At 36.8% G+C, this 12,352-nt stretch overlaps 1 protein-coding gene across 4 annotated transcripts; it reads left to right on the forward strand.

Moving 5' to 3' along the window:
- The first annotated feature begins 591 nt into the window (after positions 1-591).
- On the forward strand, positions 592-11,412 carry LOC306835900 (high-affinity choline transporter 1-like). Of its 4 annotated transcripts, XM_079362684.1 has the most exons (9): positions 592-2,135; positions 2,953-3,165; positions 5,294-5,410; positions 7,517-7,672; positions 7,855-8,003; positions 8,138-8,269; positions 9,023-9,176; positions 9,637-9,854; positions 10,250-11,412. In XM_079362684.1, the coding sequence occupies exons 2-9, from the start codon at positions 2,982-2,984 to the stop codon at positions 10,799-10,801; spliced, it is 1,662 nt and encodes a 553-aa protein (XP_079218810.1). In that variant the 5' UTR covers positions 592-2,135; positions 2,953-2,981; the 3' UTR covers positions 10,802-11,412. The 4 variants fall into 4 exon arrangements, with proteins under 4 accessions (XP_079218810.1, XP_079218811.1, XP_079218812.1 ...); XM_079362685.1 differs by having other exon boundaries at positions 592-3,165; XM_079362686.1 differs by lacking the exons at positions 592-2,135; positions 2,953-3,165 and having other exon boundaries at positions 5,354-5,410; positions 7,296-7,672.
- Positions 11,413-12,352: the final 940 nt, after the last annotated feature.

Here is a 12,352-nt window from a genome sequence, read left to right on the forward strand (position 1 = left end):
GTACAATACCAATTGAGTAGTCCTGCTTAAAGGGATACTTCACCCATCTACATGAAGCTGTGTATCATTAGAAACATGGTAGTAGTGTTGAATGGTCGTGAATCCAGCCCTCATTTTGCCCTGAGACGAGAAAAATATGTTTTTCTTTGCCTGGAAGTTTTCTTCATGTGATGCAAAAAGTGTCATATTGCATCACATGAAGAAAACTTTCAAGCAAAGAAAAACACATTTTTCTCGTCTCAGGGCAAAATGAAGGTTGGATTCACGACCATTCAACACTACTACCATGTTTCTAATGATACAAAGCTTCATGCAAATGAAGTATCCCTTTAACCAGTAACCATTTCTGGTTATCCAGGTCATAATGCCATGCTTTTGGTTTATTTGGCTGATCAGGCTTTATTGATATGTATTGTTGAAACAAATCAGCCATGAAAATGTATTGAGTTTTTCCACATAATATTACCTCGAGGAAGCTCAAGATAAGGATAGTATCAAATTCAGCACAATTTATCAGGTGTTGTGGATTTTTCTGTTGGTAATCAGAAAAATCCACAACACCTGGTAATTGGTAATAATTGGTAATTGTCTTTGTGTATTTTATTGCATATAGTAAAATGTCTTTTGCAAAAGGGGTAATCAGCTACAAAACTATTACATCAGTCACAAATGCATCAAAGATTCCCGGGGCAGTCCCTGTCGCAGAACACGTCTTTACATTCACAGGCTATAGGTGTATCGCATATACTGTACATCAGTAACATATGGCCATTGGTCTTGGCTCACCCTTGTGGCTACTCCTTCTGCTAGTCTTTCAAGTGTTTAATCTCATTCATACTGTAGATGAATCACTTTTGAGGCATTAGTAGGCAATAATGTCAGTTTCTTCTTTAAGCAAGTTTTTAAGAAACACCTGGTAAGGTGAAACACAACAGTAACTCCTTTCAAAGGTGAGTACTGATAAAGCACACTGTTTGGGAACATGTTTTACTCAGATAAAAAAAAAAGTAAAAATTTACAAGAGTGAGATTCAGGCAAGGCCATACAGAGAAACAGGTGCCAAATGACACACAAACATCAATGTATTCTAAGTTCAAATGAGGACGACAGACAGAGAGTATTTTTTCACTACACAGGATAAGCACAGGTTGAAGTCCCCTGTCTGAGGCTAGTAGTAAATCATTTAACCTTATCTTCATTCAAACTGTTGTGATGGAAATTCCTGAATGTCACATAATTGATTAGCCACCACTATAAGATAGAAGGAGCTAGATACAGTATAGGTCTATATGTTTCTAAATCAAGTGTAGTCAAGTATAAGCTACTTTAAATGACTGTGGTACACAGCCTGTCAGTAAAGACATATTGAGTATATCTATAGCTGCTAACTAAAGGTAAGGGGTGGAAAGTTTCTGGTAATTTTCCATAACCTTTCCATGGTAAGTTAAACTTGGGAATTTTGGAAATATTTGAAATCGGAAACTTTCCATAGGAATTATGGGAATTTATGGTAATAATGGAAATTTATGGGAATCACTGGAAATTGAGGGTAATTTAATTGTACTTTATGAAACCCATACATAAATATAAACACTTTGTATTGTAATAAGCAGAAATCCATGCAAAATACAATTCACAAAAACCTTTCAACAGATATGCACAACATTTTTAAAATATATTATCCCATAATATCATAAAAAACTTACTTCCCTTTATGTAGTACACAGGTTAAAATGTGTGGCTTCAATGGTCTTGTGCTCTGAGCTCAAAGTGAGGTCCAGGGTTCTAGAAATCATCTCTGCATGTGATGGAAGAGTGCACAATGCATATAGAGGGCATGGCCTCAACAATCCTGCAGTAAACAGTGTGCTCTGTGCATGTGATTAAGAATAGCATATTCAAGTGAGCTTGCATGAAATCTGGTTGTTTTAATCAAGATTATGCTGAAATAAATTTTCCCCAATTATATTTAATTTCCCAGTTAAGGGACAACCTTCAATTTTGTAAATACAAGTTTACTCCCATAATTTCCCGATAATTCCCATGGGAAGTTTCCAACTTTGAAAATTCCTGGAATTTTGCAACACTAGTTGTGAAGCGTTTACTGCCAAAGTTTGAGGAGGAATCTGCACCAGGTAAGGGCACGAGGTTACTAATTCTGGAGATAAATGGGGTTTTAATTTTAATCCAAGTTATATTTTAAGTTTTGATTGATGGTAACAAAGGTCTGGAAACAGATACAGTCTCTGGGAAAATCCTCTAAAGGAATCCCAGAGGAGTATGTAAGACTGCAGCTCTGCCTTCTGGTCTGAACTCTGTGTTGTCATGACTTTGGACTAATAATTTTTGCTTGTTAGAGCCCGAAATGTAACAACTTCCCTAAATGTAACAAAACCCCATGTAATAAGTTGACAACAATGTAACTGAGCCCAAAAACTAGTAACATTTTGTCCAAAAATGGGCCAGCTATTACATTATGGGGCAGACATAATATTTTTCTCCAAATAATATAATAAAGTTATTACATCATAGAGTATCATTTATGGAGTCAATCATTTATGGATTAAAAGGGTTTATTACTTTCATGTAGAGTGTGGTATCATACACAAATGTCCCTGTTTCCCATACATGTATTTATACTTGAAGTGGACCATTAGTTATATCTATTTACAGTCTATGGTGTTTATGGATGATTGATGTACAAGTCATTTATAGTCTTCTGTTCTCTAAAAGTGAAGAAAGTGAGAATATAACACAAATATCAACAATAATACATGGCTGAAGCATTTAAATGTAGGAAATGTATGAATTTGAATTTGATCGCAATGTGTTTAAAGATACTAACATCAAATTCAAATGTGAATATTAAAATTCTTTATCTATTGTGCTAGCCAATAGGTGAATTTGGAAACAGTGGAGCTATACTTGACTGTTTAAAAATTCTGTCGTCAGTACTGGGGAAGTGAGTCATTGGTTCCATCATGGCTGTGAACATCCCAGGTGTGATATCCATGGTGTTTTTCTACTTGCTGGTTCTTGGAACTGGCATTTGGGCCTCTTTCAAGTCAAAAAGAGAACAGAAGAACAATGCTTCCACTGGAACAGATATGGCCCTGCTGGGAAACCGGAGAATTGGCTGGTTGGTGGGAATCTTCACCATGACAGGTAAGTAGAACACTGGCTGACAAAACATGGATGCAGATTGTCGTTTGCTGTATAACCAACACATGACTATTTTGTTATTGATCTGAATTATCTCTGCAGCATAATGTCAGGAAATAAACAGAAACGATAGCACCTAAATTGATATAAGATGTTCCAGGCTGATGAACGGGTAGTAATAGAATTGAGAGAAGCAGAAGTTAAGGTGGTGGGAGTACAACTCTGCAGTCAATGTTTATTGTAGAAATAAGTGAGGATAAAATATTAACTAAAATAAAGAAAAGGAAAAAAAAAGAAAATGAACTATGAGTGAGAAATGATTTCGAACAAATAGGTCCTCATTAATAGAATAATAAAATAAATAACAGAAGCTATAGAAAACAACAAATACACCAAGGGGGTATTCACTGATTTAAACAAATGCATTTGGCACCGTAGACATATCACCCAAATTGCTAGATTATGGAATTATGATTAAAACTATTTGCCCTTAGGACAAATAGAAAGTAGTTTTGATGGTTTGCTGGTTTTGAAACAGATTCTGAGAAAGTTAAGTGTTGACTCCCACATGGGTCCGTTTTGGGCCCAAATTAGTTTTATCTGTTTAATAATGAACCTCGTCAACTTTTCAAAATATTGCAATCTATTTGGCTCACATATGGCACAGATATTTTTGTTCTGGTAAATATTTAAAATGGTAAATGGAGCTTGAATAGTGATTCTCTAATCTTCTGACTTCTCAAACACTAATAATACACTAATAATAATTGACTAAGCTCATTTACATGCATTCATATACAACCAAGTAACCAACGGGAGCAATTCGGGGTTACATGTCTTGCCCAAGGACACATCGAACACATGGCTACAGGAACTGTTTTTCAGTTGGTATAGTCGTTGTCTCTAAAAAACAAAACAAAAAACATGCATTTACTTATCTGTACATTTTGCAAAACATTTACAAGCTGAACCATTGAGCTAAGTGTTTGAAATGTTTAACCATGAGGTTTGTCTGCTTGAACTCTTTGGCCTGCGATTATACATTTGCACTACAGAATTTTCTATACCTGATATACAGAGTGATATACTATGGAGTGGAATGGAGTACGGCGGGGGGGTTTCTGTCTCCAGCCCTGTTTAACTTATACATGGACAATCTTTCAAAGCAGCTGGGGAAATGTAAGACTGGTTGTGTAATAGGGAACACTCTGTTAAACCACCTGATGTACGCAGACAATTTAGTTATTATGTCACCAAGCACTGTAGGGTTCCAGCAGTTGTTGGATATATGCTCAAAGTATGGGGTTGAGTTTGATGTACAGTACAATGCAAAAAAAAGTGTTGTGTTAGCTTGTAGGACTAAGGAGGATCAGAAGCTGCACTTTCCAATGTTTTACCTGTCAGGGCAATGCATCTGTGTACCCAACTGTACAAAATATCTTGGGCACATCATTACTGACAAGATGGAAGATGATGCTGACATGTACAGGCAAAGACGAATGTTGTATGTCCAAGCGAACATGTTAGTAAGGAAATTCCATTACTGCTCTGATGATGTAAAAGTGAACTTGTTCCGTGCTTACTGCACCCCTATGTATGCAGCCCCTTTATGGGTCAACTACAAACAGGAGACCATGCGCAAACTGCAGGTAGCATTACAATGATTGTTTGAGGATACTGCTGAAGAAGCCCAGGAGTAGTAGTGCTTCTAAGATTTTTTTGTGAATTGAGATTATGCTGTTTACAGGCCCTCTTGAGGAACCTGATGTTTAAGTTCATGTGTCGACTTGATGAGTCACAAAACTGTATTGTTGTGAGGCTCACAAGGCCCAGGTGTAGCTCAGTCCAATATCAATCACATCTTTGGTATGAGTGCCTTTTAAGACTCTTAAGACTAAGACTAAGGTTTTTTTTTTGTTTTCCTTGTTTATATGTTTATGTAACTGTTTTTATATGTTGTTTGTCTGCCTATTGGGCTTAGAGCCTGTAATAAAGTTTATATGATTATATAATTGCATAAGATCCTTTTAACCCTTAATTCACAATAATAATTATTATCCACCAAAATGTTGTCCTCTTTTCAAATAGCTGTCATTTTCTATTTAAATGTACGTGTCTTTTTGTCCTATAGCTACCTGGGTCGGAGGAGGCTTCATTGTTGGTACAAGTGAGATGATGTACACACCCTCTTTGGGACCTACGTGGGCAATTGTGATGATACTGGCATACAGCACATCTTTCCTTATTGGTAAGAGTTTAAAAATACTGTATATATCATAATTGCATTTTTTTTCATGCTAAAACAAAATATGTCCCACAAATTTAACTCAGTAAGAGCACTAGGTATCAGGACCAGACAAGAGACTCAAACGCACGACTCAGGGGTAAAGGCAGTTTCACAATCCGTTTATTCACAGGCAGGGTTTGGTACACTGTAGTCAAATCAGTCCAGGCAGAAGCACAAAAACGGCAGGCAGGAAATTGAGGTCACAACACAACTGGGTCAGATCATGTAAGCTAAACAGAAGAATGCTAGTAACGCTGCTACGAAGAGACAAGACGAACTGGCACAGAGTGAGGGGAAGGCAGACATTAAATACTGAACAGGGGGTGGAGTTAACAAAACAGGTGAGACACATCAGGTAATCAGCAGACCGGGAAACACTGGGGGAAGGGCATGCAGCCAAAAGACATGAAACGAGACACAGGGTAAGTAACAAAGTTACTTACACATACATGAGGGTAACAGAAATAAACAGAACACATAACCCGGGGATGTGACACTAGGCTCCATTCACCAATACTCTATGTAATTATTTCTTTAATTTGCTCTTTTGAAATTTCAGTCCAAAGCAGATTTATAAATATGTTCTTAAACTCCAGAATTATTTGCACCGATGTTCTCAAATAGAAGCCAGCATTTTTTTTCTCTCCAAATGTTGTTCTAGGAAAACAGCCCTTATTACTGTAAAAGGTTTTGATAGATCAGAAAGATTTTTACATTTGTTTTTACTGTATTTGTTTATTTCTTTGATTAGTATTTAATCCATTTACCATTTAATCCATATATCATATAATCATATTTTTTTTGTATTGCTTTTACATGTACAATTTATCATGCATGCATGTGTTAGGTACCTTTGCACCTTTAAGGCCAGGGAGAGTGCACCATATCTTGAGCCAAAATCACACTTGTGAGTTGTATGGATGATAACGTGCGGGTGTATGACACCTCTGAAAATTCACTTTCAGAGTTGTTGAGAGTTGAGATGCCGCAGCATTGTTCACGTTTTTTTTTCTTTCAAGATTACGGACAAAGAGACAGTTTGGCTATAAAAAGGCCATGAAACAAAAATCTACTTTTTTTGCACTTGCAAGAAGACTCTACATCTCTCTAATTCTTAAAATTCCCTTTTTGGGGACTTAATCTCTGAGTCCGAAACCTGAAAATACCTATGGGGTTCACATACTCAGGTAACTCAAATTTCAATATCTTGTTTTTTACTTTATATTGCATTTTATATTTTTACTTTACTGGTTTGTATTCAAGTTTTGAAAGACTTTGTCCGTTCTTTTTTACCTATAGAATTTTTAATAAATTTTATAAAATCTTTTAAAATCTCATAAAGTCTCTTCAGGATGCCCCATGAACCTCGGAAGGTAAGTAGGCGCTTCCATACTGGCAAAACATTTACTGACATAACGCTACACCTCATACCTCTTCGCGCTCAAATAGGGTCGCCAGAGGCGACATGCTATTCTTTATTTTTGAAGGTTGAGTGCTCAAGCCTCTGAGGGTCCTAAATTAATATACTGTACCTTGTTCACCAAGGCTGGTTGGCCCTCTCTGGCTCTGCGGATGCACATCCATTGGCTAACATTTATTTAGAAGTCCATTCTTTGTATACTCCCCTCCTACAGTATCTATGCACCCTAATTTCACCCAACATCGGTAGCTATAGCCTTCACTCGTCTGACCTACTATTGCTTTCTGTAGCTAAGGTCCATACAGAATTAGGTAAGCTGGCCTTTGGGTACTCCACTTCCTCTTCCTGGAACACATTACAGGCAGCCTTGTGGCTGAGACTAGCAACCATCATCGTCATATTTCTGCCCCCAACTAAAACTGTAAGACACTTGGCCACAGGTGTAAAATCAGGACTTCAGTTACGTGATGCCAAAATATTTGTTTGTACAGTAGGCCAAATCTTTTGTCTCTCTGGTAAGTAAAATTCTTGAAATGATAAATTGCCTTTCAATTCATATCAATTACACAAAGTACGCATTTATTTGGGATTCAGTTAGAAATTTGCATCGGATCACATTAAATCTTTTTTTTTTTTTTGTCTAAAAGGTGGCTTGGTGTTCGCCCAGCCAATGAGAGAAAGAAACTTTGTGACGATGATGGACCCTTTTCATGTTAAATATGGAAAAGTAGTTACAGCTGGACTGTGTCTGGCTTCCATTGCAATAGATTTGACCTGGGTGCCCTCAACTCTTATCGGTTTAGGTAAAAACACAAATACATTCAACATACATATCTGTAATACTGTTTTCATAATAATACTTTATACGTTAAATGAAAAATGTTCCGATTAATTGGAAGTAATTTAGGTCTAACTTAATTAATATGAACTGTTAATATTTTGAACAATAGTTATGCAATGTTTTTATACATATATTATTATACAGGAGGAACCATGAGTGTGGTTTTGGATTTATCCTTTAATGTGTGCATCTGGATCTCTGCTGCTGTCGCCATTACCTACACACTGCTGGGAGGTCTCTACTCTGTAGCCTACACAGATATTATACAGCTTATTCTCATATTTTTTAGTTTGGTGAGTTTGATATTGTCTTGTTTAATATGGTGTGTCTGGCTTTTTGATTTTAGAAAATGATCTACAATAAGGCATCAAAGAGTCCACCTTCAAAAGTTTTGTATTCATAATGTACATTTTTTTTCTCTATGCAGTGGATCTGTGTTCCCTTTGTCATGATGAACCCTTACTCTTTTGACACGAGCCAGATGGTGATCAACAACACCTGGACTGGGTTACCAGAGCTGAACAAAACCTGGATAATTATTGATGAGTTCTTATTGTTTGTAAGGAAGGAATGATGCTGTTTATGAATATAAGTCTCTCTGTTGTTGATGGGTATTGTCAGTGGTGCTATTGAATGCCATAGTGACCTGTTTATTAAAATAGCACAATTTTCCATCTGTCGCTTCTCGCTCTCTAATTAAACACTGAGGACGGCACATTGCACTCAGCTGGGGGTAACTGTGGTGCAGTATTTTTTAAGTGATGTGGGATATAGTCTGACTTTAAAATAAAATATGTTTCAATATGTAAATATTACATTCACATTACTAATTATATAAGCATAGTTTAAATCAGTCTGGGGCTTATAGTGACTCAACCCTTCATCCACATCTGTGGAGCATATTGGAGCCGTTACACACGACCTGCTGCTGTGGAAACCCCTCCAGACCCTCAACTCAGCAACATGAGTCTCATTCTGCTCGAGATTTCAGACAATTTTCCTTACCACTGTAACTTTGCTAAATGTTGCTTAGTGCTGTACTCATGTTGGCTATTTGAAAATAGTTCAAACAAAAAGTGTGTGTGTGTTTTTTTTTTTACCTGTTTTTTATCTATAGTGTCTTGAAATAACATTAATTAACATGATTAATCAAAGCAAGATAATACCTGACAAGATATCTACTATATGGATTGGAGACCCCTGACCTTAGGGATGCTTTTACTGCGAACAATAGGCAGAAAGTATACATCATCTGCCCAGTGTGATTGCCATACAGGTGAATACATTTAACAAAAAACTATTTCATTTGAAGGCATTGGGGAATCTGGGATATCAGTGCTTCCACCAGAGGACATTGTCAGCTTCCTCCCCAGCCACAGCCAAGCTCACATGTTGTGTTGCTGCTTTCATCTTACCTCTATTTGGGATACCTCCAATACTGCTTGGGGCAGAAGCTGCATCGACAGGTATCAACAGATTTTACACTTCAAAAATCACGCCTGCATTCTGATGCTGTAAAACTATCTAATGGCCTTTCATTTTTTCATCAAGGACTATCAATGTCCCCAGAGCTGTCAGTGAAGTATAAGTAACAAAAATCAACAGTTATAAGTACAGTACATAACATTATAAAGATGGTTTATGCTTAATGTTACATCAAACAAAGTTCTATTTTATTTCTTTAACCAACAACGATAAAGAAGTACAGTACCCTTAATACCAAAGAATGAAGTAAAATAGACATTGACAGTCATATATTGGTTTTGCATTACTTACATTTAAGGCCTCATCATCAGAGTGACGTCTGAATGGCATAGCAGAAGTTTTGGCTACAATTGCTAAAACAACAAACAACAACAAAACCTTAATCGTTCTCTTACCTCTTACGTTTATTCAGTCTTTCCCTTTTTTGTCTCATTATCACAGACTGGAACCTGACTTCCTATGGTTCTCCAACTCCACTTGAACGTGGGGAAGCAGCTCTAATTCTGCCCATCACTCTTCATGAACTCGCCCCTCCTTTTATTTCCATTATTGGTATTGGTTGTGTGGCGGCCGCTGTGATGTCATCAGCTGACTCTGCTTTGCTTTCTGCTGCTGCTATATTTAGCTCCAACATTTACAAGAAAATCCTAAGGCCTCAGGTGAGAAGATTTGGGTAGCTGTTTTTTTTTATTATTTTTTATTTGCTCCATTAAAACATTTTAAAACCTGAATAAGGCATCACAGTGAAGATGGTGCTACTTAAGTCCAAAACTGTGCAACTTGAAAGTGATCGTAAGAATTTAATTTGGGATCAGTTCATAAAATAGATAAGTGAATCCTAGTGCACTTTGGAAACACTTGAAAAATGTCCCACAGATAGGAAAGGAATCCAAGAACTGAAAATAAATGGAACAGTCATTATCCATTGGGCCCAAATGAAATTCTTTAACATTTCGAACAGTTAACTTTTGTTTCCTCCCTTAGCAATGCTTAACACATTTCAGTACTAACTTTACAGCTAATTTCATTCATTTTTCGTTGTTTTTCTTTTCAGGCATCAGACAGAGAAATTCAGCTTGTGATCCGTGTAGCCGTGGTGGTAGTGGGTTTGTTTGGTACCACACTCACAAACCTGAAAAACAGCATTCTGATGTTTTGGTTTTTTGGTTCTGAAGTGGCCTACATCATAATCTTCCCTCAACTTGTTTGCATCCTCTTCTTTAACATTTCTAATGGTTATGGGGCAGTTATTGGCTTACTGGTGGGGTTAGTGTTAAGACTGCTCAGTGGGCACCCAACACTAGGACTGGCACCAATCATACACTTCCCAGGATGCACTCTTGAGGATGGTGTTTATGTCCAGTACGCTCCAGTTAAGACCATCTCCATGCTGTCTGCAGTTGCCGCCATCTTGATTTTCTCCTTTTTGGCCTCTGTGATTTTCAACAAAGGCCTGCTTCCTGAGAAGTGGGATTTGTTCAAAGTGAAAGCCCAACACTCACCACAACCACTGCCACCAATAGATGGCACAGAAGAACATAGTGAGACAGAGAAATTAAATGAAAACAACTTTCAGATTGAGACAATCGAGCCAATCTGCCAATGATTTGAATAATTTATACTTTATTAATCACAACAAGGGCAAATTATCTGTTTAATGAACATGCTAATCACACATTGGCCAAAATACACACTTGAACAAACATGATCTTATGGACATGCATTAATGAATGCTCCAGAGCAGTTGTGGGGTTTGGTGCCTTGCTCAAGGGAGCCTCTGTAGTGCTCAGGAAGTGGACTGGCAACCAGACCAATTGCTGGACCTGGTCCTTGCTGGTGCTTGAACCGACAATCCTCTGGTTCCCAACCCAAGTCCCTCGAGACTGAGCAAGCTGTTAGTTTACCTGTGTTTGCCATATTTTCTTTTTTCTAAACACTCATGGTAAATTGTACCAATAGGATCCAATTTATTCAAATTTAAATATTATAGTTCATACATATTGATCTTCAGGTTCAGAAAATATTTCAAGACTTAAGTGTCATTTGCAAACATTTGCTAAAAAGTATTTTTTGCAATACTGCAAATGGCTATGGCCAAAAATTGTTGACCAACAGACAATATTTGTATATACTCTGTCACAGGAAAGTGAGGGAATATTTTGTATTGTATTTTTTTCTGTCTCAACCTATATTAAATAAAAGCAATGGTTTATAAAATTGTTATAATCTTCATTAATGTATCAAAAAAAACAAAAAAAACAAACAAACTTGAATTTCCCTCGGGATCAATAAAGTATCTATCTATCTATCTATCTATCTATCTATCTATCTATCTATCTATCTATCTATCTATCTTTTTCATAAAAGGTATTGTTTTAGATGAAAATATAAAACAAACATTTTCCCATCTCTGATTATAAAGTATCTTCCAGACAATAAATATTAGAATTCTGACACCTGATGTTGACTGATGGTACGCCAACTGCTATGAAAACAGGATTATGCCAAATTGGGCTAGATGGGAGAGGACTACCAGTCATTTTGAACCTTTTTGTAAAAGGAATTTTGCAAGAGAAATTAATAATTAAGTTATGTTCTGCGGGAGGACATGGGTAACTACAATGAGGCCAAATATTTTTTGTTGGTATAACATTAACTGTGATTGTGACCCTCCACCCATTCCCTACAGCCTATTAAATGTTATAAGAACCCCATGTATAAGGGTGTATTATAATATAAATAACATTGGTACATTTCTGGCGCTGGTACTGCCAACATTATTTCTTGGCATACATAGTTACTTCAGGCTTGTGTTTGGTTTCTGTTTACCCCACAAAAATGATAAGAACAAAGATGTTATCTTTTCAAACCAATTTGCCAGAAACTGCATGGGTCAAGTTGACATGTTAAAAGACAATGACAAAAAGAATTTTGAGTACCACAGCCCTCCCCCACATTGGCAAAGCAAACAATTTGTTCTACGACCAAGATCGAGGAAAGAGAGGATTCAATTGTTTTTTGTGTGACAACTAAAAACTGAGACAAACTGCATGATCTAATAAGTGTTGTTGAATTAAATAACACAATTAAACAGAGGGACTAACTTTACTTTAACTAACAACTTAACAAACTGCACTTACTAAATGAACCACAAATG

The sequence above is a fragment of the Symphodus melops genome (genome assembly GCF_947650265.1).
Source record: "Symphodus melops genome assembly, chromosome: 15".
NCBI classification, from domain to species: domain Eukaryota; kingdom Metazoa; phylum Chordata; class Actinopteri; order Labriformes; family Labridae; genus Symphodus; species Symphodus melops.